This window comes from Stenella coeruleoalba (assembly GCF_951394435.1).
Source record: "Stenella coeruleoalba genome assembly, chromosome: 15".
In the NCBI taxonomy this organism is placed as follows: Eukaryota; Metazoa; Chordata; class Mammalia; order Artiodactyla; family Delphinidae; genus Stenella; species Stenella coeruleoalba.
Genome location: NC_137161.1, coordinates 82,892,195 through 82,917,719, shown reverse-complemented (window position 1 = coordinate 82,917,719; position 25,525 = coordinate 82,892,195). Strand labels below are relative to the sequence as shown.

The 25,525-nt window shown below is 55.7% G+C and overlaps 2 protein-coding genes across 5 annotated transcripts in view; one reads left to right on the top strand and one right to left on the bottom strand.

The window, feature by feature from the left end:
* Positions 1 to 7,072: 7,072 nt before the first annotated feature.
* On the top strand, positions 7,073 to 15,562 carry BRI3 (brain protein I3). The gene is made up of 3 exons (XM_079943877.1): positions 7,073 to 7,445; positions 7,951 to 8,053; positions 15,168 to 15,562. Exons 1-3 carry the CDS (start codon positions 7,304 to 7,306, stop codon positions 15,298 to 15,300), a joined length of 378 nt encoding a protein of 125 aa, XP_079800003.1. The 5' UTR covers positions 7,073 to 7,303; the 3' UTR covers positions 15,301 to 15,562.
* A 139-nt stretch (positions 15,563 to 15,701) lies between these two features.
* Positions 15,702 to 25,525, bottom strand: part of BAIAP2L1 (BAR/IMD domain containing adaptor protein 2 like 1) — an 88,868-nt gene continuing 79,044 nt past the window's right edge. For 2 of the 4 annotated variants that reach the window (XM_079943873.1, XM_079943875.1), the window contains 2 exons: positions 18,261 to 18,298; positions 15,702 to 17,674 (listed from right to left, as the gene is read on the bottom strand). In XM_079943873.1, the coding sequence (XP_079799999.1) occupies positions 17,599 to 17,674; positions 18,261 to 18,298 (114 nt within the window). In that variant the 3' untranslated portion in view covers positions 15,702 to 17,598. The remainder of the gene's footprint in view (positions 17,675 to 18,260; positions 18,299 to 25,525) is intronic. The other 2 variants (XM_079943874.1, XM_079943876.1) reach the window with 1 other exon arrangement.

The window sequence follows — 25,525 nt, the reverse complement described above, 5'->3', positions numbered from 1 at the left end:
GTGACAGAGGCCAGGACCCGCAGCCCTGAGATGGAAAAGCAGGCTGTGTCACCTTTAAAAGAAAGACCACACGATTACACCTCCAACAGGCTACAGGTAGGAAGACAGGAAGAGACCTGTTTTCACTAAAGGCCACTCCTCCTAAATGAAAGGGATAAGGGTTACGTAGTGGGTAGCGCCAAAGACCAAAACTTACGCTACAGCACCCAGCTCTGCTTGCTGTAAGGATGTGAACTGCAGGTAACAGCTCGGTTTGCCAACGGGCTCCTTGGGCAAGGCGGTTCGTGGTAAGCATCTGGGAACCCTCCCACACAGCACACCTGTTACCGCTTTCCACCTGCAGCAGCTGAAAGTACGGGCAGCCCAGGGAGCACAGGACATGCCCTGAACAGAGTGCACGCCTCCGGGGTCCTCCCACCAGCTCCCCGCACAGACCCCGGGTACCCGCTCCTCCTGGCGGAGGTGCACGACACCACTCCCCTTTCCTTGGGTCTTTGTCAAAACTGCAGAAGGAACTTGTCCACAGAAAGTAAAGGGAGGAACCCGTGAAAGCAGACGAATGAACAGTGGCCCCATCTGAGGGGGGCCTGGCTCCTGGAATTTCAGGGGTTATTCGTGTCAACATTCCCCACCCCTCCAGTCCCTGCTGACACTTTCTAGGGACACAGGAAAAACCCTGACGCTGGGCCTTTGTCTTTGGTGCCGGTCACATTTTGTCACCTGAGTGGCTCTCCCGCCCCTACAGACCATAAGTCATGGTTTTCATCAAGGATCCCCTGGGCAGTGCTCTTAAACGGGCTTCTCACCGAACCCTCCCAGCTCCCAGAGGTGAAATCTGGTTGGTGGCACCTCGAGCCTCTTCCTAGTGGCGGGACTCCAGGCTCAGAACCTGAGAATCTTGGATTGTGAGCCAGCATTCTGTCCCCCCAGAGACCCGGCCCTTCCTGCGATGGCCCCACCCCCGTGGCCTTCTCCATCACCCATTCATGACGGCCCCTGCCCACCTTCTGCTGGCGCGTAAGTGGACTCTTCCTGGCTCCCGCCCTCAGGCTCCCGCCCACTGGCCAGGGGCATCTCACTGAAGCCAGCCATGTCCACCGTGCAGGGAGCAGGTAGGAGCCACCGAACAGGGCTGGAGAGGGGACCCAGGGTGGGCCTGGCCAGAGGAGGGTACGGGGCAGAGGGGCCCTCACGGCAGAGGCGGCCTCTCCTTCCTGAGGACCCCTGCCCTCTGCAGTCTTCCGGGCCGCTTGTTTTACAAAGCCAGGGCCCCATGACGACATGGTTTCTTCTGCTTCCCTCTGTGGCCTACAGGAAAACTGAGGTATGTGGCAGAATAGACTAATGACCGAGAGAGCAGGAGACCAAGACTCTCCCAGGCCCCGCAGGGCCCCTTAAAAATGACTGACGATGAGGGGAGGCGGATGGGTGACCCACAGAGGTCCTGCCCTGACCTAAGGAAGTGACCTCTCCCCTCAGCTTGGGAGTGGTCATTTGCTTGCCCCCAACCAAAGAAGATGCCTGCTGTCACCAACTTCAGTGCTCTGGTAAATGGTAACGAGTCCACTTGGCGGCAGATTTCAAAGGGAAGTACTTGCTGTAAAGCTGAGTAACTTTCACTGATGCCCGGCGGGGGGTAGAAAATTTGAGCGGTCCATCATTTCCCCTGAATGATACTCTGTAATCACAAAACACCGAGTGAGTCCCAAAGAGCCGTCATCGTCTTAACGAGTGTCTCTCCTACTACCTGGGCACTCTTGTTTTATAAAACCAGGAATGGCCTTCTGGAATGGTCCAGACCTATTTCTAGCCTGAAGCGGGGGTGGGGGTGGGGTGGGGGACACACCTCACAGTCTCTGGGCTGGAGCTCAGTCTGGAGGCAGAAGGACCTAGGTTTGAACCCTCACCTGGGCAAGTGACCCTGAGTTCCTCCATTAGACATTCATTGAGCACCTACTACGTTCCAGGCACTGGGGATGCAGAGATAAGTTACAAGGGGTTCAGTGGACCCAGCTCAGTGGGGAGGTGGCCTCTTGCTTCCAAGTTGGGGGTGATACCTGAGTAGCACAGCCTTGATACGAAGTATGAGTCCCTACAGCGTCCAATGCATAGCAGGAGCGGGATACACGTTGGTTTCTCTCTTGAAGTTCCATTTAGAATTGGCGATTCTGTCATTCTGGAAGGTGATGGGGTAAAACTGCCCCCCACAGAAGAGACGTTGTTGTATTTCTGAAAGGATGGTGGGTATCTTCGTGTAAGGAAGCCTGGCTCCCAGAGGTGAAGTGACTTGTCCAAGTCACACAGGGAGTTTGTAGAACCGTCAGGATGGGGACCACATGCCGCCTCAGCATCCAAATGTGGCTGCAGTTTCCTTGGACCCCCCCCTGCCCTCAGTCAAGAAGTCCTGGAGAAGCACCCTGTTCTGTTACTCTGAATGTGGCAGATGAAAAAGGCGTTCAGATCGTCTTGCGCGTGGTTGCCATAAATGTGTGGACTTTCGTGTTTTAGCTCATCGTTAGTCCAGATACATCACTGACATCTATTGATACTGCAGTGTGTTCAGAGGTTTTGAGTACAGCTGCTTGGTAACTTATTTAGCTAGAAACTTTCTATTCAGAACTTACTCTCTGTACTTGCGAGAATTGCTAGAAAATGTTGACTTAAGGAGATGGTTCTGTGTTACATTGCACAAGTAAGTGTGTTCTACTGGGCAGGATTATGCAGTGAGGACCACCTCTTAGAGACTGAAGGGCGTAGTATGGATTTAAATATAGTAAAACATCCAGGCAGACCTCGGAGGTATTTTGGGTCTGGTTCCAGACCGCCGCAATAAAGCGGGTCCCACAATGTTTTTCTTCTCCCAGCGCATAGAGAAGTTAGGTTTACAGCACACTGTAGTCTGTTAAGTGTGCAAGAGCATTAGGTCTAAAAAAAAATGTGCATACCTTAATTAAAAAATAATTTATTGATAATACTAATCCTCATCTTAGCCTTCAGTGAGTCGTAGTAGTAACATTACAGATCGCTGGTCATAGATCACCATCACAAAGATAATCATGAAAAAGCTTGAAACATTGGGACAATTACCAAAATGTACCACGGAGACATGAAGTGAGCAAATGCTGTTGGAAAAGTGGCGCCGACAGACTTCCCGCGGGCCTTCAACTTGTAAAAAATGCAGGTCTGCAAAGTGCAGTAAAGCAAGGTGCACTAAAACGAGGTCTGCCCGTGTATTGTACTTGCGATAAGACAGACCTTGTGATTTGCATGAAATTGTCGTTTGTGTTGTGTAAAAACATCTGTGCTTAATTTCTAAAATATTTAGAAAGATTTTCCTGGTAGAACTGTAAGGCTTGCCATCAAATGGAAAACTCGGTGTTCATCTAAGATAAACATTTAGGAGATATTTGGCAAGGGCTTTCTCCAAGCCAGGCACTTGTAATCAGTTACAGCCTTGAATTTGGAAATGATATTTGCTTCCTTTTTAAAAATTTTACCTTATTTTTGCCACAATCCCAACCCCGTGAGGTGCTCGCTTCTCAGATGCGCAGGCAGCCCGTGTGGCGGGTTAGCAGCACTTCTCAAAGCCTGCCAGAAAGGGCGCAGTCCCGGTTTTGGTTTCCTTTGGCTATACCTGAGGACAGTCCTTGGTGACAGTCAAGGTCTGGAGGACAGTGGCACCTTCCCTGGCCCCCTGGCCAGGGGCCAGCACGTCCCCTACCCGACAAGGTCCCCTGCTGAGTGCTCCCAGCAAAAACATGTACGGATAGCAGTTAAAATCATATTCACATTTCTGTGGAACTGGCAATGCTAAAAAAATTCTTCTGTTAATGTATGCATGATATAAAAGTGGATTGCGAGGAGGATTTCAGAGACCTGAAAAATACGCACAGAGGAAGGTATGTTTCCAAGCCTTCTTCAAGAAGGAAGTGTTTCTGTTAAAATCAGCACACAGCGGCTGGCTTTCCTCTCATGCATTTGCCATGGAGGCCACGTGCCGGGATCGTTAGGGTCACCTGTGCTGGATCAGGGATCCAGAGATCCACCTTCTGTGGCCGGGAGACGGCGGAAAAGTCACGGAACCTCTGTGTGCCTGGGTTTCCTCGTCAAGCGATTGGGGGCTGTTGGTGACTACTTCTCAGGATGGCCCCAAGGATGAACTGAGATAGGAAGTAGCTTGGAGGTGAGGTTACTCCCGGAGGCTGGACTTGCTTCCTGTTTCATATAGAAAACAGAAGCAATCGAAGCCAGCGTCCCCTCCCTCCTCCTGCCCACCTGCCCGAGTGCCCACATGCTCCACCTTCTCCCGCTTCTGTGAGTGGCTCGTCTGGGACTCTGCCAGGGACCCCACATCCTTTTTCCTCCTCCCCCCCTCTTTCTCCCACACCCCCCTCGTCTGCATCCAATTGTTCCCACCAACTTACAAACTGTGCTGTTACTTCCCCTTTCCCTTAAAACACCAGCAAACTGGCAAACACGCAAAAGCTGGTCCTTCCGGCCTCCTCACGGCTGGCTCTCCGACCTCCTTCCAGACTCTGCCCACCTACTGGACCAACCTCTGAACAGCAAAGTAAAATCACACACCACTCACTGCACCGCCTTGCCTGCCTCACTCCCTATGCCCTTGACCTGCTCATTCTGCACCCCCCCCCCCCCCCCCCCCCCGCCGACTTCGCAGCACCGGCCCCACCCCATTGGAGTGTCAGCTCCACAAGGCAGGATGTCGCCAGTTTTGTTGCCTCCTGGGGCAGAGTGTCTGCTCCAAAATACCTGTGGGTGAACTGCCACTGAGACGGCGCAGGTCTTTATCCGAAGGCTAGTGCTTCGCGGATGCATACGCTTTCCTTTGGTTAAGTGTTGCTTCAGGATGTGCGCGATCTGGGTCCACCCGGGCCGCTCAGCCTCCCCACCCGCCCCGTCCCCTCCTGTTGGCTCCTCCCGATCCGCATCCAGGTCCTGGCACCACTGTCACCTGAGCCCGAGACCCTAGCGTCCTGAGTCTCCCATATCCAGCCAGGCGGTCGCCAGGCCTTAGCGGGCTCTCCACCTCACGCACCTGGCCTCTCCTCCCTGTCCCTGCAGCTGTCCCTCCTCGTTGATCCCCCTGCGCCTCTCACCCTTCACGCTGCTGCCGAAGTCATTTTTTCTAATAGGAGATCTGATGCTCCTACTTCTGTTTGAACTCCCAGCGGTTCAGCCCCCTCGCAGGGCTCCGGCCGCACCAGGTGACCTAGAGTCTCGGCAGGTAGTGGGCTGCTGCTCTCTGGGACCGCAGTTCACTCTGCCTGGAATGCTCGTCCCCTGGTCCCTCGGGACCAGTCACTGCTGGCCATACTTTCAGGTGGGGGCACTCCCGGGGCACCCAGCGTTCAGAGGCACCTCCAACTCTCCCCCCTCAAGCCTCGATTGCTGCACTGCTGTAGTGAGGCTTCCTACTGGACCGCTCCTTTTCCGTGGCCAGTTATCTTTGTTCCCCTCAGGCCTTGCTTGGGGGAAGCTTGGCGAGCCGGTCACCCTCGGCTCAATGAAGGAATGACAGGGAGGGGCCTGCTTTGTTGGGAAGTCCCACATCCTGTCATTCACTGAGACATTTCCAAGCGGGGGGGGGGGTAACTGCTGGGGGCGAAAATCTATTATTGGACGAGAAGGGAGCCTGAGGCTATGGGTTCTTCGGAGTTTGATCTGTAAACACAGACACGTGAGGAAGGGAAAATTAACCATGAAATTGAAGACATCTGCCATCTTAACTTGAGTCAGATAGGAAAGGCTGAGGGGTAGGCGGGGAAGGATGGGGGTCCCGCAGGAGTGTCCACAGCTGACGAATCTTAGGAGGCCTGCCCCGAGCCCACTTTTCCTCGCTCCTTGGTGAGGCTTGGGTCGTGCCCCAGTTTTCCCTAGGGCGGGGGGGGGGGGGGGGCGCGGTCTTGATTTTGGCTGCTCTCACCCTGTGGTTGGTCAGAGCTCACAGCTGCCCCTTGGAGTGCAGGGCCTCCCACCGTAGACAGGACCTCTGCTGGCCGGAAGTCCTTGGCCACTCGGGGCCAGCCTCCATTCTGGACCTGGCTCTCCCCCACCAGTGCCAGCCAGGCCCTTACCCGGCCGCCCCTCCTCCCTTCCCACCGGATTGTTGGGCTACACTTGCGATAAAGAATCTCGATGGTCTCTTAAGAGAAATTAAAAATGAGGCGGGGTCTGAGAGTTGTCCCCGAGCTAGATCAAAGTGCGGGTCACGTGAGAAAGGCTGGGAAACCCCAAACGCTGCAGAAGGCCCGGGAGGGGTGCAGGGGAGCTACAGGGTGTCAGGGCCTGAAGCTCACACATCTGTTTGTTTAGTTTTATTACAAAACCATTAAGCTCTTAGCATGTGACATAGTGCTTCCGTGAGGGCGTGGGACTGAGCGGCCTTGGTGGTACAGTCTAGGTCACGCCCCTCTTCGGAGCCGTCTCCGGACTGTGGACCAGGGGTCAGTACTTCCTTGGGTTGCCGTGAAGATTACCGAACCGAGGAGCAACAGTGGGACAGAACCTGCCACACAGCGGTGCCCGATATTTAGGGTTTGTTCCCAACAGGGGAGTTAATTTGTAATCAGTGGCCACAACCCCTATAAATTACCGAATTTAGTTTGTCAAAAAGAAAACCGAGGACTTGAACGCCAACTGAGCACGAGCAGGCACGATTCACAGGGTCGCTCAGAATGCGGAGGCCCCGGCCCCTCTGTTCGGGGCGGTGACAACCAGGGGGCGGCCTGGGGACTCGTCCGGCCAAGCACCTCCTCCGGGCCGCCCCTGCCCCCCAGGCCTCAGCCCTCCTCAGTGGTGGGTGGGCTCGGGCCCCCGAGGCCCAGCGGGCCAGGAGCGCCGGGAGGGACAGGTCTACAGGCCATAAGGTCACGCCCCTAGTGCGGCGTCTCTGGGTCGGCGTGGGGGCGGGGGCTCTCCTCGCTGTGTGAGGTCTGGGGTCGCGGATGCCGGGTGGGGACGCCCGGACTGAAGGCCCGCGCGGCGGCTGAGAGCGGGCGCGGCTCCTTTAAGACGCCGCCGGCCCCGCCCCACCCCGCCCCACCCCCCCGCGGGAGCCGCGCCACGTGACCCGGGTCTTGTGACCGGCGGGGGGAGGCGCGGGGGGAAGCCCGCGGCACCCGCCTCCAGGGGGCCCAGCCCCACCGCCGCCACCGCCGCCGCCGCCGCCGCCCGCGAGGAGCGGGGCCGGCCGCCGGGCGTCCGGGCGTCCCCGCGAGTCCGAGTCGGAGCGGAGTCAGAGTGCGAGCGGGAGCCGGGCCGGGCGCGGTGGGCGCCGCCCGCCATGGACCACAAGCCCCTGCTGCAGGAGCGGCCGCCCGCCTACAACCTGGAGGCCGGCCAGGGCGACTTCGCGTGCGGCCCGCACGGCTACGGCGCCATCCCCGCCGCCGCCCCGCCGCCGCCCTACCCCTACCTCGTCACAGGTGGGCCCGGGGCCCGGGGAGCGGGGTGGGGGTCGTCCCGGGACTGGAGCTGGCCGAGCGGGCGGGGCCCGGGGCCCCGGGAGCAAACTTTGGGCGGAGTTCTGTGACGACCTTTAACCCCGAAACCAACTTTTCTCCGGACGCGGCAGGGGCGCGGCCGAGGGGAGACCCGGTGGTGGGCAGTCTCCGCTCGGCGAACCTGATGTCGGGACCCCGAGTCTGGGTGTCGCCCGAGGGCCCTCAGCCCACCTGCGCGGTCGCGCGCGCCCGGCTCGCCCTTCCCGGGAAGCATTATTATCTCTCTGCAAATTAACTTTATTAACGAGATGCTGTCTGTAAGTTAACACCTGATAAAGCCCGTAGTAGGCACTTAGTGGACGCTGTTGTCTTGATTTTGAAAAGGATGCGAGTTTTTGGTGGGGAGTGGGGAAGGGCAGGAGAAGTAGATCTCTGACTCCCCGCGTTTTCCTGCCTGTCCCCTTCTGATGTGCTTTCCTGCCCACAGGGTTACCCACGCACCACCCCAGGGTCTACAGCATCCACAGCCGAAATGTCACCCGGTACCCTGCCAATTCCATCGTTGTCGTTGGAGGCTGCCCTGTCTGCAGGTATGTCACGGGCCTGGGGGCCCCAGAAACCTCTAAGAACACACTTACTGAAACTCATAAAACCAGGATCGTTTGGAGACACGGTCAGTCTTGGGACAGGCTGCTCACTGGGGTATGGGAGAGAATGGGTTCAGTGGTCCTTGGGTCCACGCACCTTTCATGGGGCAGAGGGAGCTGGGTTCTCTTTCCTGGGGGAGTTATGTGCTTTGGTGGCCATTGAATCCCGAGTGGGTGGGATGAAGAAATGGTAGCAGTTGGACTGGCAGCCTCTTATCTCCGATTCTGGGAGCTGCAAGTTTGCTCTGCGGTTGGTTCTTGAAGGTGGCAGAAGGTTCTCTTCTCCTGGGAGGGTCAGTTTGAAGTGCGTGGGCAGGAGAGCCCTGACTCAGGTGGCCCGTGTTGGAGGAGCTGGAAGGCCAGGGGGCCAGGGGAGCGGCCGCTGTCAGGGCTGCTTCATGCCATCAGGGCCCTTACCTGCATAAGGGCAGCAACGCCGAGGTTCTTTGGGGTGGGAGCGATATTTCAGATTCTCAACCTTGAGCCTCCAGAATTTTCTGTTTTTGTAGGGCCTGAGAAGCAGCTATTATATGCTTGTTCTGTGTGGGTCTTGAGGATTCAAATTCAGATAAGATTTGGTTCTTGCCCTTGGTGAATTCGACTGCATGGACAATTTAGAAAGTCAGGGCAGACTTGGCAAGGACTGGGCTTTCAGCCTGGGTGGGGAGGTGGGTGGCGGAGGAAGTTGGAGTTCGTGAGATGGAACTGAGAAGCCGTGGCTTACACTTAGGCTTAATTTCAAAAGCGAATCAGGGATGCCCAGAGTGGAGTCGAAGGGAAGTTAACAGTTTGAGTCACAAGGGTCAATTGTGTGGGGAGACAAGGGCCTGGGAAGAGGGGGAACGTCCGGAAGTGGGGGCAGGAGGCTGGACCCGCGAAACCAACTGTGAGTTTGCTAAAGGGGTTGTGGGCAGGGGAGAGCCCTCTGGGTTGCGTGCCGGCCAGGTGGACCTTGATATGCAAACCCTAAGCAGGTGTCTTTTCGGACACATCTGGTGATACTCTAGCCTTTGGAGAATGTGAAGGGGGAGGGGAGACAACTGGCTGCCTCCGGAGAGGAGCTCTCTGCACCCTGCACTGGGCACCTGTGGGCGGCAGAGTTCTTGGGGTTGGGGGCATGTGGGTGGGCTTGGAGATGGGGGGCGCGGTCTGGGAGGCTGGTCCCTTGCAGAGAGAGCCATTGGGAATCCTTTTGGAAAGTTGCACAGAGAGGTGGGCGACGGGAAACACGCTGTGCTTGGCTTTGAGGCTGGTTCAGGGTGCCCAGAGCCTTGCTGTGTGCACGGCCCTTCTGTCCCCAAGGAGCCTAGCTGGGCGATTCCAAGGGCCTGTTTCTGGGCGGGAGGGGTTCCGAGCAATATCCTAAGTGTAAGGAGGGGTTTCAGGCTGGCAGCTGAGGAGGCGCCGCACCTGGAGCAGAGCCCTCTGGCTGGGGTTTCAGCGTCTCCCCGCAGGGCCCAGCCTGCCAGACGAGCTGGGCTCAGATCCTGGCCTTGCCAGCTGCCAGCTGGGCCCGTTTCCCCATCTGGGAGATGGGGTGTCTGATGGGATGGTCCAAGGCTCTTGCTGGCCCAAGGCCCTGAGCGTGGGGGAGGGGAGACCAGCAGTGGAGTTTACGGGCATGGATCCCCCAGGGTTGTGAGCTTCCAGGCTGCTGCAGGACGGGGAGCATTTCCCCTGATCCCTCCCTTTCCCTGGGGTGGGAGCGGTCACAGTGGAGGCCCCGGCTTCTGCCCTCAGCCCCCAAAGTGCAGAATGTGGGTCACCATCTCTCTGCTCTTCTGAGGAGGGGCTTGGGCTCAGGGCTGCTCTAAGGCTGAGGGAGGGCGCCTGCACCGGAACAAGTTTCTTCCCTTCTGTTGGGATCGCTGGCCTCCCGGCCTCTGGGTGGTGGGCGCAGCAGTGGGGAGCAGGTGCTCTGAGAACAAGTTTGGGGGCCCGGGTTGGGAGCACACACTCTGACGCCCTCCAAGGCGTGTCCTCCATGGGCCCTTCTGTCAGCTTAAGGACAGATGCCGGCGGTTAGGGCCCTCCCGGCGCTTGGGCTCTTACACAGGGGTGTCCCGGTCCCCTGCCTGCAGTGCCCTCTGCTGCCGGAGTGGGCCGGGGGCCCGGGGAGGTGGGCAGCAGGAAGCAGGGGAAGGCCGGGTGCTTCCAAGGAAGCTCCGCGGTGGTTTGGGGAGAGGGTGCCTAGTCCCTGGGGACAGCCGGTGTGGCCCCTGTCCAGCGTCATAGGGTTGGGAGACAGGCGGCTTCTCATGTGACCACACTTCCTTCCTTCCCAGCCAGCCTGCCAGGCTCCGTCCCTCCCTGGGAGCTTGGCAGGAGTTTGCCGAAGTCACACGTCTGTGATTCCCTCTGAGTGAGGCCTGGCGTCAGAGGCCTGTGCCACTTGTCACTTTGCCACCGTCTGAGCTTTCCCTTAAGCAGCCTGACCCCATCTTCTCTGTTTAGGCGCTATGAGAGCATTTCTTTCTACTCTTGCAGACAGCATGAGCCTCACCCCACCCCTGCCCACCCGCGGCCCCTGTGGACTGAGCACCGCCTTGGCTGGTGGGGCTTCTGCCAGGCCTCGGGCCTCTCTGAAGCTGTCCTCCTCTGGGGCGTGGGCTGTCCCTGGATGAGGCCACCTCGAGTCTGGGGGCCCGGGGCTGCAGTGGGAGGGCCTGTGCAGAGGGCGCTGGGCGGCGCGGGTCGGAGGCTGGAAGGCACGTCGAGGCGTGGGGCCTGGCTGCACCCGGCTCCCAGCTGGGCGTCCAGTCTTGGGGGTGACCAAAGAGGTAGGAGGGAATCCAGGAACGGCTGGGGTCTTGGAAGCCAAGACGGGCTCAAGGAACAGCTGTGGAGGTCAGGTGCTGCCCAGAGGTCAGGACAGTGATGAGGCTGGGGCTCCGGCCTCGCCCCTGGGAGCGGGCTCTCCCCGGCCCAAGCACTGATGAGCCGGCCCCGGCTCCCGGGCTGCCGTGGGCAGGGCGTGCCGACCGTGGGGGCCTGGGAGTGCTCGGGGCCTCTCTGTCCAGCTGTGCCTGGACTGAGCCTGGGGTCCGGGGAGCCCCGGGAGCCCCAGGCAGGCCTTGCCACCTTGCAGGCCCTCCCTCAGCATTTGTTCTGCTTGGGGAGGCTCTGGGCTACCCGGCCGCAGGCTTGCTCAGAAGCGCCCCTGGAGTGGCCGGCGGCTCCCTGCCCCCGTGGGACCCTGGGACAGCTGGGGGCGAGGTATGACCTGGTCTCTGGAGGGGGCTGGCCAGGTGCTGTGGGGCATCATGCCCCACCCCTGCCTGTCCGCAGGCTCGTGGCCACCTGCACGAAGCCCTCTGCTCCCCTCTCCCGGCTTGTCTGGGGTGGTTCTGCGGCAGATCCTGACCTGAGGCGGCCTTGTGCTGGGAGCAGTGGTGGCACTAACGGGGGGGGGGGGGGGGGGCTCAGAGGGTAGGGAGGCCCTGGGCTGGGGTCTGGATTGTTCCCAGCCAGGCCACTCGCTGCCTGAACAAGGCTCCGGGCTCCAGCTTCGTGTAAGGGGGACGCGATGGGACGGGGAGGACGCTGTGAGGAAACGGGGGGTGGTGAGGATGGGATGGGACGTGTGTGTTGCAGGGTCTCCGCCGCGCTCGTCCTGGGGCCCCACCCAGCCCAGCTCCCTGAGCAGATGGGTGTCAGTGGAATCGAGTGACCACTTTCCCCGTAAGGTCACAGTCCTTTAAGGAAGTGTTTTCAGAATCAGTTCCCAGGTTTCTCCAGTTTCCGCATCCTCCCCACCCCCGTTTCTCAGGAATGGGGGAGGGGCCTTTTAACCCGCCGCTGAGGCCGCTTGCTCAGTTTGGATTCTGAGCCAGTGGATGAAGAGATGAAGCTCACTCTGAAACGGTGAGGGCTTTTGAGGGGCTTGGAGAGAAAGAGAGGCCACGCCACTTAGGAGAGGCTGGCAGGACGGGCAGGGGGTCCCCTCCCTCCTACGTGGCCCCAGAGGGACAGGTTTGCTCTGCAGGTTTGCTCTGCAGTCAGGACTGGCCTAGAGACCAGGTTGTGTTCTCAGTTCAGAAGATTTTGGATTTTTAAAAACAGTAAATCATGCTAGCACTGCTTTTGAGGTTTGGGCAGTACCCATGGTCAAATATTAACATTTCTGCAGCAAGACACAAATATTCCCATTAAGGGGACACATTAAGACTATAAATGGCCACACATCAGTTCAGGTCACATGTGGCTGCCAGCTGGGTTTGGTACAAACTTATAAAAAAGTTCTGCATTCAGAGCTTTTGGCATTTGGAATTGTGGGTAAGAGGTGTGGACTGCGATGCGGGTAGCAGGTCCCTTGGGCTGGGAAGCCACGTTGGCGGGTCGCGCCGTGGTTCTTCATGGAAGGTCTGAGTGTGGGGCAGACCTGCTAGCAGGGCCCGGATTCTGCCCACCTCCCTGGCTGCTGAAGGGAAACGGCCTGGCTCTGCCGCCTTCTTGGGGTGGGCTGGAGGTGAACGGGGGAGAGGGCGTGGGGTCTCATCCCATCAAACCCGGACTCCTGACTGAGGGTGTTGGAAAGGTGTTGGAAAGGGGAGGCCCAAGCTGCCTGCTTTGCTCTGGCTTGAGTGAGTGATGGATCTGGACAGAAAGCACTGCAGGTTTGTGGAATGAGGGAGCGTGTTCCTCCTGCCTGGGGTGCCGGGCCTCCCCCGGCTGGTCTGACTGCTGCTGGGAAGCTGTGCTTACGCGGGGCCAGTCCACTGGCCTCATGGTGGGGAGGGCCCGGATGAGGGTGACCAGCCCTCCTGGGCTTCCTCTAGCTTTAGACAGTGTTGACCAGGGTCTGGGTGGAGAATTAGGGAAGAGGCAGATGGGGGGCTGTTGCTGTTTGACCCCTGACCCCAGAGGACAGGAACAAGTCGCAGACGGGCCAGTTCACGTGGGCGCGGGCACCAGGCAGCCCAGGGCAAGCCCCGCTCCTCCACTGTGGGGAGATGGCCACCACTCGGAGGGCTTCTCCAGCCAGGGGGCGCTGGGTGCCCTCGCAGCAGGGCAGGACCCCGCCTGGCCCTAGCCTCCTCCTGGAGCCTTTGAGTGGACAGGACCCTGGGTTCTAAGCTCTGCCTCTGAACAGCCTTGATCCTTAAGTGAGAGAGTACGGAGCATCTGGTAGTCACTCTTCTCGGGCCTCAGTGGCCCCTGGAGGGGACACGAGGCACCCTGGTGGCTCAGAAGGTTCTCAGCTGGTGCAGGTGACACAGCTGTGAGGCCTAGTTCAACTCTGTCCTGTGCTTCTCCTCCCTTGGACGTTCTAACCTAACGTACAAACCGGTGTGAGTCTGGGGATTTCAGCTGTAGGTGGAACCTGGTTCGGTGCCTGGAGGAAGCAGGGAGTTGGGGCCATGGCTCCCCGAGTGGTCCCAGGCCGTCTGACCGCCTCCAGTTATTCTCGGGTGGCCTGATTAGTACCAGTAGGTGTAGGAGCTGTCAGCAGCGACTGCACAGGGCAGGCGTGTTCTGGGCCCGGGGCAGCCTGTCACGGCCTCCTTTGTGTGGAGCCACGGGTGGTGGTTCAGGGCCTTCTGGAAGCCCCCGCTCCCTACTTCGGCCGCGTGGCCTCGGGTGCTCTCTCAGCACGTTCTTCTGCCACCCAGTCTGAGAGGGCCTCGAAGCTGGGGCAGGTGGGGTCTGGGCGGGCACGGAGCACAGCGTGGTGACCCGACAGCCTGTGTTGTACTGTCTGTGCCGGAAATGGCGGGCCTGCTGACAGGTGCTGGCCAGCTGATGCGCTTTCCCTTGGGGTGGGCCTGGCCTGTGGGCGGCGTCCGTGAGCCTGGGCTCAGCAGGTGTCTCCGCTGCAGGGCTGCTCAGAGCCTTTCCTCAACTAACTCGGGGCGTGAGGCAGGTCCCCAAGACCCCCCCCGCCCTTGGTCTCTCTGCAGTGTTCCCAGGGCTTCCAGTGGCCAGGCCCGCTGGGAGGTGCTGCGGGAGTGGTGTGTCCACCGCGTGCTCTTCTCTGGGGCAGGGCTTGGAGTCGGTGTCCCGGCTGAGCTGCCCCTCGCTGGGCCCCCACAGCCCTGCTCGCCCGCCCCCCGCCCCCCCGCCGCTGCCCACGCTTGTTGGTTGGGCTGAACCTTCCTCTCCACACAGGCAGCCAGAGGAGGGTCGTGGGCATAAAGGATCCTTACTGTGTTTGAGGACAATAAGGTGGCTTCAGGAAGCCCAAGGACCTTGGTGTGTGCGTTGGGGGACAGGCTGGGGTCCCGAGGGCGGGGCACTGGTTCTGCACTGCAGCTGGCGCGGGGCTGGGCCTGCGGGGCCCGAGAGACACGCTTCTGGGGGGCGGGCATCATGGGCGTCACCCGAGGAGCTGAGCACATGGCTCCTTCTTCCCCCCTTCGGGGCCTTTGAAAAGGACCCGACCTGGGGTGTAGCCCTTGTGGGCACACAGTGCGGGGATGACCCCTAGCGGTCCCAGGGATTATGTACTGTGCACGTTGAAGGTTATCATGACTTCTTCCGAAGAGGAAGCTTTGAGATTAAATTTCTCAAGATAAGTGACATGGTGTGAACATAGTGTGAACATGGCTGCTTTTAGTCTTTCACTAGAATCTGCTCCCCCCACCGAAACCAATAAAAATCACACAAAATCCAAACTCTGTCACTATTTTCGGAATTTCCCTGTAGGGAATGGGAAAATAAGTCTAAAACTTTTCAACGTTGGGAAAAAAAATATCCTAAAGTGATTTGGGTTTCTTGGTTTTGTTCTCAGAGACATAAGAATTTTTATAGAAACCAGCATTTGTCTCTTGTTCCTCATTTTGTAAGAGAAAACATGTGGCAGGTTATATGGCAGCCAGATGTTCTTGCCTTTATCAGTAGGTGCTGGTGCCTCCCAAGCGGCTCTTCTCTCCTCTTCACGTTTTCTGTGCAGCCACCGGTGGCAGCTGGCCGTCCCCTCCACGACCAGCGCCCCAGCTCTGGAGGCGCCTAGGCTTGTGGACGTGGGTGGAGGGCGCCTTGGGGACAGGGGTCCGCTGGGCTGGCAGGCCTTGGGTCTGCGAGGGCCCTAACCCGCGTGCCCCCTCTCTCTCCGCAGGGTCGGGGTTCTGGAGGACTCCTTCACCTTCCTGGGCATCTTCTTGGCCATCGTCTTGTTCCCCTTTGGGTTCATCTGCTGTTTTGCCTTGAGGAAGCGAAGATGCCCCAACTGTGGAGCAAACTTTACTTAAAGGGAACAGCACACCTGGCTTCCCCACACCCAGCTCTCTTTTTCTAATGTAAATGTCGTGTACAATAGCTTCATGGGATTCAGCTTCAGGACTGTTTTGTAAAGGGAGGTGGGTGGACTGGGCGCGGGAGCCACAGGGAGTGTGGCCGCGCACGGCTCCCAGGTCAACGACAGCTCAGTAAGGCACTGCTTTTATTTTTTGCAGTCTTCAGTTTGGGAAAGGTGAGACATACTGCTTTAAATAAATGAGATCCATACCGTTGTTCACCTGGTTTCGCTTATTCAGTGCACACTGCCACTTACAGAAATCTGCCACTTACAGAAATCAAGTTTTGTTACGAAAATTTCAAACATATACAAAATAGAGAAGAGCGTTACCTCTCCTAACTCAGCTTCAACATTATCCAGTTCACACCGACCTTCTGTTATTCCTCATTAGGCATTTACAGCTCAAAAACTGTGCTTGTTTTCAAGTTTGTATTATTATAATGAAACCTAATACCTTGACATTTACAGAGCACGCACCCCAGTGCCCAGGACCTAAGGCAAGGCCTCCCGTGCTGTGTGACGCAGGTAAGTGACGGCTGTCGTCCCTTCTGTGGAGGTGTAGAGGGTCTGGGTGAGCCAGGTGGGCCTGCAAGTGGCGTCTGATAATCCCAGGACCTGTGCCATCCCTGTAACCAGAAGACCCCCAGCAGCAGAGCTCTGGGGGCCGGGGCCACGGTGTGACACCCCCTGCCCTTTTTCCCTTAATTAACAAGTCTCTACACCTCACTCCCTCCACACTGTTGAAAATAAAGGGCTTCTGAACCCTACTCTTATTAAACGGTGAGAGGAGCAACGGGCCATGTGACTAATTTGATTGTGTTTTCTTCGCTGGTGGAAGGGTCTGCTCTCAAAAGACAAGTGTGCTGCTTGACAGAGGCCCTTAGCCTGCGGGTCCTGGGAGCCCTCACACAGTCCCAGACCCCCACCACCAAGCGGTCATAGCCGACCAGCCAGGAGGAAGACAGGACCAAGAACCCAAAGCGTCACACGCTTACACTGGTTTACCTGCATTTGACCCTGACCAATTTCAAGCTTATAGAAAAATAATATTCATGGCAAAGCCAAAAGCTGTGGTTAGCAACAAGCCCCCCTCCCCTGCCCCCATACAGTGGATGGCCTGTGTGTGAGTTTTCATCACCACTCCCCACTCCTCCAAATTGGGCGTAGTCCCTGACAGCCAGAGATAAACCCTGCCACTGGCTCTGCCTTGCCGCGCCGCTGCAGAAGCCCAGGTTCCGGGTATGCCGGCGTGGGGCTCAGCCGAGGTGCAGCCTCCCGCTACCCTCCCCCGGCTCCCAGAGGTCCTCCTGGCTCCAGCAGTGCTGTTTGCAGTTTCAGCACCTGACTGAAAAGTGGAGAAACTTGCACCCCAACAGGTTTCAGAGTAAATCAGTGACGGAGGCAGCTTTGGTCAACTAGCTTAGTGAGAGGAGCCTGGGTTTCTACGTGTGGAGTCCCCAGATGCATGTGTTATTACCCTGTGAGCCAGGCCCGCATGTGGCATGGCCTGGCATGTTTTCATTGGTATCCCAGTTGGTAACTCAGAACGCCAAATTCAGTACCTCTTAGAAAGTATTCAAGTGCTAATATCATGGCTGTGATAGGAGAATTCTCAGTGCTCTTAGCGCTGTGTCTAAATCACGAGAACTTGCGGGATGCTTCGTCTTGGGTAGGGCTGCATTTGACTTAAGCAAACATTTAGAAGTTTTTAAGTTAAATTTTATACAATATTCTCGTAATTTATATTGCTTAAGGTTATTTGCATGCTGGGATGCAAATCTACACAGTGATTTCTTTAAACATCGTAATGCTATTTAAGAGCACATGCTTTATAAAATAAAACTGTGATCTTATCTGCGTTCAGGTGCAGAAAGCCAGTCACAGAAGCATCAACTATCCCTTATTCTGGCTATTAAAAAAAAATCATAGAATATTAAAAGAAAATGATACAATAGGATTGGAACCAAATTTACAGTTCTTGAAAATTTACAGTTCTTGAACAGAATAGGAAGAAAATACTTTAAATGATTGAGTTGTATCTAAACTATGATGTAGTTACCTTAAAGACAGAAATATGTAAACCCAGCTATGTTAAATTAGAAAATGCACTGATTTGCTCGAGTGGAATACATGTAAAATCAGGCACCCTCCGGTGAAGCTTTACAACAGGACAGCACTTATCACAAACGTATACCTATCATTTCCCAAGCGAGAACCGAACGGGGAACCAGAAGAATCTGGGGCCACCTTTTCATCGAATGACTGGTGCTGAGCGATCATTTGTCACTGTTGGTCGGAGTTTCACAGTAGCAAAGGGATTTTCTCTGCTGGGGAGGCGGGGGGAGAAAAAAATTGTAAGACAGGGATTTGGTTCAGAAAAAGAGCTAATAACTCTTGCTCTTGTTCTGTAAAATTATATAGCTTATATAAATCCCAGACATTTTCTGAACATGAAAGTTTTGTTTTGTGACAGTTCTCTCCATGCGCCCATTATAAGCTGCTAATTGTTTCGTTTTGGCTGCAGTGAGAAAGGCCTCAGGCCTGGGGGTCCTCTGGAAGCGGGGCCTGGAGGGCCTGCCCAGCACCTGCCCTGATCCAGAAGGGAGTTCCCCTGGCCTCATGTTGCGTTTGGCACTTAATAATGCAGCCGCTGTCCTAGAAGGCTCTCCCACCACCACCTTCCCACCCCACACAGGACTGCAGAGAGGTATGCTGCCCTCTGTCTGAAATGTTTAAAGCTCTGGACAGTTCTGTAATGGGCGGTGGGCTTCCCTGGCGGTCCAGTGGTTAGCACTCCACGCTTTCATTGCCGAGGGCCTCGGTTCTGTCCCTGGTCGGGGAACTGAGATCCTGCAAGCCCAGTTCTCCTAGGCTGAGCAAGGGGGAGGGCCCTGGTGGAGGAAAGTAACATACCTGAGAAAAGGAGGCTTTGCAAACCCATTTGCATCATTCTGTGGGAAAGAAAAAGAAGTTTATGGAAGGCTCATGAAATTGGGACATTTTTAATAAGACCTGAAGGTAAAGACATCTAGAGCATAAGGGACTGCTTGAAGCTACGCATGTTTCAGAGTGCCTTGGAGTCTCAATTCATTTGTCTCATTTATCTAAATTCACTCGGAAGCGTAAGGGCAAGAACAGAAGACATTCTGAAACACAGTGAGGGACCCTTACAAATGCTGGAACATCTTAGAGGGAAACACAAGGTCTGCTGCTCCCTGCCTGTGGCCTGAATTCACGTGCAAAACTGTAGTGATTAAGGTTGGCTTTTTGCGAGCCCGATCCTGAACGATGCCATGAGAAACAGTAAAAAGAAAACCTTGTTGGGTTTCGGTGCCGTAGACTGGTGCCAACTGCCAAGCAGAGATCTGATGTTGCAGAAGTTCCGTAATTGCGGGAGAGAGAGGACAGAACAGTGCAGGCACTGTCTTTGCCTTCAGGAATTGCCAGAGCTCTCTCGGAGCCCCGGCCTCCGGCTCCCAGGGGCTCGGGGTCTCCCAGTGTGGCCGGGGACCAGGTGATTGTGTGTCCTCTCCTTCATTCCACAAAGAATCTGCTTTAAATCTGCTCTGGCTGTTGTAAGAAATCACTGGCCCAAGCTGGCGGGCTTATTCAGATGGCTGCCCAGGAGAGGGCAGTGTCATGCCATCTGACCAGGGCCACCAGGCCAGCTCCGAGGATGCCCCATGGTCTCAGGGCTTGCAGGCCTCTGAGCTGCTCTCACTTCCCGTTGCCAGTTGCCAGCCTGGGGCTGAAGGCCACGCCTGGAGTAAAAGCCAGGCCAGGGCTCCCTTGGGATGGCCTCTCCTGGGTGCTGGATGTACAGACTCAAGGCAGAAGGGGGCTGGGGGCACCAGGGCTACTTCGCAGACCTGCGCCTGCTGTCTCCGGGCCTCTGGGGACCTCACACCTTGACCTTGAACCTGGAGCCAGTAAGGTCATCCCGAGGGGGAGCCCCAGCACCAGGGGCAGCCAGCCCGATGTCCGGATTCAATGTCTCCCTCTCAGGATTGAAGCACAAAGCAGCTGCCCTGCTCGTTAGCACATCCTAAAAGGGCCTGTCCCCACAGGGCTGCCGGGCTTGCTCAGCAGGCCTCGGAGTGAGCAGTTTCTGGTGTAACATTCATGTCACAGGATGAGTAAGGGCTAACTTATGATTTATTTTAAAAATACCCCAGAATGCCTGTCGTGCAGTCCCACACATGCTCAGGGTGCTGGCATTAACCTGCTGCCCAGAGCAGGTGCCCCCAGGCTGGGGAGGCTGAGTCCAGGCTGTGACTGTGGCTCAGGGGGAGGCCGGCTGCATCCTCCCGGCCTGGAAGGCCCACATCCTGCCAAGCTGGACTCCCCGGATGCGGCCTCTGCAGGGCATGTAACAGAAACCACCTTCCTGCCTGTCCTTGGGGCAGGACACTGTCCCCCTCTCCTGTGTGTCCTCAACTTGAGGAGTGCCCCCACTGCCTTCAAGGCAGAAACCTTGGAGCCTGACTAAACTCTGAAACGAGCTTAGCCATGGTTTCACAGGCTGTGTTATCTGGGTGACACGACATGGTGAGAGAAACAAACACTGGAGGAGATGCGCTGAAGTCCAGCCCTGGCGGTAAAGTGGCAAGAAGTAACAACTTGTGGTATGAGGAAAGAGAGCAAAATGACTCCTAAGATGGCAGCCCGAAGCTACCGGGCCCTGGCACATGCCCCAGCGAGCCCACTCCTGGTTGGTACAAGCAGCATGCGTGCACATTAGCACTGAGACACCCGCTAGGATGCATGGGGCAGCCCTATCCCAACAACAGGAGAGATGTCAGGCAAAACGTTCTCTGACATAAATCGTAGCAATGTTTTCTTAGGTCAGTTTCCCAAGGGAATAGAAATAAAAGCAAACATAAACAAATGGGACCTAATCAAACTTACAAGCTTTTGCACGGCAAAGGAAACCATAAACAAAACGAAAAGACAACCTACAGACTGGGAGAAAATCTTGGCAAACTATGTGACCGACAAAGGCTTAGTTTCCAAAATATACGAATAGCTCATACAGCTCAATAACAAAAAAACATTCCAATCCAAAAATGGACAGAAGGCTTAGACATTTCTCCAAAGAAGACATACAGATGGGCAACAGGCACATAAAAAGATGCTCAGCATTGCTAATTATTAGAAAAATACAAATCAAAACAACAGTGAGGTTCCACCCTCACACTGGTTAGAATGGCCATTATTAAAAAGTCCACAAATGCTGGAGAGGGTGGGGAGGAAAGAGAGCCCTCCTACACTGTTGGTGGGAATGTAAATTGGTGCAGCCACTATGGAGAACAGCATGGAGGTTCCTTAAAAAACTAAAAATAGAATTGCCATATGAATCAGCAATTCCACTCCTGGGCAGATATCTGGACAAAGCTCTAATTCAAAAAGATAAATGCACCCCAACGTTCATAGCAGCACTATTTACAATAACCAATATACAGAAACAACCTAAAGTGTCCATCAACAGATGAATGGATAAAGAAGATAGGGTACATATATACAATGGAAAGAGTGAAATAATGTCATTTGCAGCAACATGGATGGACCTATGGATTATTGTACTAAAAGAAGGAAGTCAAAAAGAGAAAGACAAAACCAATATGATATCACTTATATGTGGAATCTAAAATATGACATAGGGACTTTCCTGGTGGTCCAGTGGGTAAGATGCCACGCTCCCAATGCAGGGGGCCCGGGTTCGATCCCTGGTTGGGGAACTAGATCCCACACGCATGCAGCAACTAAGATCCCACGTGCCACAACTAAACATGCCACAAAGATCCCACGTACTGCAACTAAGATCCGGTGCAGCCAAAATAAATAAATATTTTAAAGAAATAGAATATGACACAAATAACTTATTTATGAAACAAATAGATTCACAGACAGAAAACAAACATGGTTACCAAAGGGGAACACGGGGAGGGATAAATTAGAAGTTTGGGATTAACAGATACACACTACTATACATAAAATAGGTAAACAAGGTTCTACTGTATAGCACAGGGAACTGTATTCAGTATCACGTAATGTACTGTAATGAAAAAGAATAGGTTTAAAAATGCATACATATGTATGACTGAATCACTGTGCTGTACACCTGCAACTAATGCAACGTTGTAAATCAGTTATTCTAACAGGAGGGATGACAGCCTCTGTTGAGACACCAGTGGAACCACAGGAGGACAGTTCTGTCTCCGCAGGGCCAGACCAGACAGGCACCCAGCGTCCAGAGGCGGGCAGCCTGGACTGTGAGATGGGGCAGCTGGGGGGACCCTGGAGGGCCGGTAATGCTCCAGCCCCTGATGGGGTGTTGGTTATATGGAGTCACTTTGTGAAAAGTGACTTTTCTTGCACTTCTCTGTATATGGTATTAAATATTTACCAAAAAAAAAAAAAATAGGACCTTTTCAGAAAGGTGTCCTCTTTAACACACCTGCCAGCGAGCTTATTGCCACGGCCGCCCTCCTCCCAGCTCCCTTCTCCGCGAAGGCACATCGTTTGCCCAGCGAGGAGCTCAGGATCCGCTGGCCTCAGACCCGCCCGCACGGCCCACCCCCCGCCGGCTGAGCCAGGAGCCGCCTGTCCCTCTACTGCCTCCCCGAGCCTGTGGTGAGGGGTTCGGGGTCTCCCCCCACACCCCATCTTGCCCTCCTCCGTCGCCTGGCACACGTTGCCCTGTCCAGGAGCACCGAGGGCTCTGGAGGCCCTTCTTGGTCGTTCTGTGACCCATCTCGGCACAGCTCCTGGCGTGCCTGGGGCACCTCCTCTGTCGCAGTGTGGGCCACACAGCATGCGCTCGGAAGAGCCCCGCCCCGCCCGCCGTCGGGGAGACACCGGTCCTCACTCACCTCTCGGGTTCTGCTCGAGTTCGCAGCACGCGTCCCGCCCCCACTTCGCTCAGGCTTCACAGAGCACGACTCCCAGGTGCTGGTCCCTCTGCTGGGCTGCACCCTTGGCCATGGCCTGTCACGTGTTCTGTGTCCCCTCTTGGCAGCCGGCATGCTTCCCTCCCCACGAGTGGCCAGGCTGCCAGGGGACAGCGGGGCCGGGGGAGGCCTGGGGACTGGATGGCGAGACAGCCCACAGGTGGGAACAGGCATGGGACATGCCTGGTGACTTCTCCCGAAAAACCCCAAACCCCAGTCCACCTGGAGGTGGCCCTTGCTGGCTGTCACGGTGTCCGCATCGCGCCCCCTCCCCGCCACCCCGGAGTTCTGCCTGGGTGTCTACTGCGTGCCCGTGTGCCTTGACGATGACGCGGTCCCAGCCTACAGGTCAGCTCAGACCCGCAGCCACAGGCAGACGCACAGAGGTGATGGGACCCGCGGCCCGGCCAAGGCTCTGTTGAGAAGCCTCGCGGGGAGTCCTCCACGCCCCTGGGGACCGAGCCATCCTGCAGACAGCAGGGCCTGAGGGACGGGCCCTAGGGCTTCCTTGGTGCCTGCCCGGCTGCTTCCTCGGACAGAACGTCCCTTCCTCTCCACCGCCAGCTGGAGAGCAGCTTCGCGTGGCCCGCGGTGTGAGCAGCCCTGAGTGACACTGCTTTACGTGTTAACAACTAACTCAGTCCTCAGCTGCAGGCTGGACTCTCCCAGTTCACAACCTCTGACCCAGTTCAACCCCTTTATTATTTTTTTTAATTTATTTTTGGCTGCATTGGGTCTTAATTGCTGCACACAGGCTTTCTCTAGTTGTGGAGAGCGGAGGCTACTCTTCGTTGCGGTGTGCGGGCTTCTCATTGCAGTGGCTTCTCTTGTTGCGGAGCACGGGCTCTAGGTGCACGGGCTTCAGCAGTGGCGGCACGCGGGCTCTAGAGTGCAGGCTCAGTAGTTGTGGCACACGGGCTTAGTTGCTCCGCGGCATGTGGGATCTTCCCAGACCAGGGCTCGAACCCGTGTCCCCTGCATTGGCAAGTGGATTCTTAACCATTGCACCATCAGGGAAGCCCAACCCGTTTATTCTTAAATGGGGAACTGAAGCCCAGACGGGGAAAGCCAACTGCTCTGGTCATGGAGCTCTTTTCTGAAACCAACGTGCCCACTCGGTGAGGCGGGGGGTAGGGGTGGGGGGTGGAGGCAGCACCCACTCAGCGCAGCTCCTACAGGTCGCCAGACGCGCTTTGAAATCAAAGTGTGTGGGTTTGAGGGCTTGGTTTCTCAATAGCTATTTAAAGCCCAGTTATCGGATTACTTAAAAGCTACTGCCACTAAGGCAGAGAGCACGTGACCGACCCCCAGCCCCTCGGTACTGAAAAGACGGCATCTCATCTCTTGAGATGGGACGTCCCAGGGCAGCTGGGTCCACCTCACTGGGTTCAGGAACATTCTCTGGTGGGTGGCTCCCAGGTATACCCTAGGTATCCTGGTGTTTAAACAAAACTCCACGTGTAACTGACAGTATTCTGATGGTTGTGTGTGTGTAAAATCTACATATAAAAGTGTTGGGGGGGGCCTCCCTGGTGGTGCAGTGGTTGAGAGTCCGCCTGCCAATGCAGGGGACGCGGGTTCGTGCCCTGGTCCGGGAAGATCCCATGTGCCGCGGAGCGGCTAGGCCCGTGAGCCATGGCCGCTGAGCCTGCGCGTCCGGAGCCTGTGCTCCGCAAGGGAGAGGCCACAACAGTGAGAGGCCCGCGTACCACAACAACAATAAAAAAAAGTGTTAGGCTGCTTTACCAGCTCCCACGGACCCCAGAGTCTGGCTGAGACAGAACATACTTTTCTCCAGTGTTATCAGCTGGTGTAAACAGTTTAGGAAAGATAAATGACCAGCCCAGTTGGGCGTAAGAACCTCTGAGATACGAAATTCCAGGGCTGTGTCTCCAGCCCTCAGGGAGGTCCTGGAAGGGCCTCATCGTGGTACCTGCTTCTCGACCATCACCCTCTGGATCAGGTTTCTAAATGAAATCTCGTTCTCTCTTGTGTGATCTGTACCTGGCCGATTGATACAGCAGCCGCTCACTGTATGACTAGATGAAAATACAAATTTAAAATTAAAAACTCAGCTCCTTTCAGTTGCACTCTCCACTTTTCAAGTGCTCAGCAGCCCGTGTCCAGTGGCCACTCTGCTGGGCCGCCCAGTTCCGGAACATTTCTGCCTGATCCATAATCTCTCCGGGTTTGTTTACCGACGCACAGATGATTGGATCCTGTGTCTGCTGCCTTTGCAAGAGGCCACGACGACTAGGTGGCCTATTAAAAACAGGCCTTTTCACCTGCTCCCCAGGGGCTCTCTTTGGGGCAGAGCTGGTCCTTCTGTCCGCTCTGCTGTGCTCTTGGACTCCCACTCTGACTTGGTAGCGATGAAACGCGGTAGCTTGTCTAACGGACAGGTTGTAGGCAGCGGAGGCATCTGAGGGTGTACACCGCTGACAGTTGCAGCTTTTTCTTTGGCACTTTGCAGAGGATACTGAAATATTACTTCAAAAGATGAAGCGATAGAAATGGAATACGAATCAGTCATTATACCTCATGATGCATCTGTGAACGCCCTGTACTTACTTTTGGGTTATTACTGTCTTCAGCCCAAGGTTAGATGCACGTTTACAGACATGGAAAACTGAACATCCAGAAGAGTCAGGGTGACTGGTTGAGAGGCTCTGAAATGACGGATGGCAGCGCCTCGTTCAGGAAGTGCACGAACCTTGTGGCCTTTGATGATTTTTAAAAGCCAATTAATATTTTCTTGTGGCCTTTATTAATTAGCATTTTCCATTATTCTCCAGATCAGAACATAGTAACCTATTGGTACGTCTTAAACAGCACACAGGTGACGGTGGTACTTGTCTCATCAACGGAGTTCTGATGGAGGGACACCTACATGCTGCTGATCCGTGAGGATGAGAGGGGCACAGAGGTGCTATTCATGGGCTCACAGGGTTCCTGCCACAGGCCTGCAGCTCATCACAGCCCAGGCAGCAGTGCTGGGGCTCGTTAGAAGCATAAATGCTTCTAAGGTGATATGAGAAAATGCTATGATCCCACCATGTGGTTGGGTGCTGGGGAGGGAGGGGAAAATATCTATATATCTAAATATATCAATATTTATCTGTATCTCAAAGGAAATATAATGAAATGTTAACAGGAGTTATCCTAGAAGTGAGATTATAAATAGAATTTTCTTTTTAATACTGTTGTATGTTTTCCAAATTTTCTACC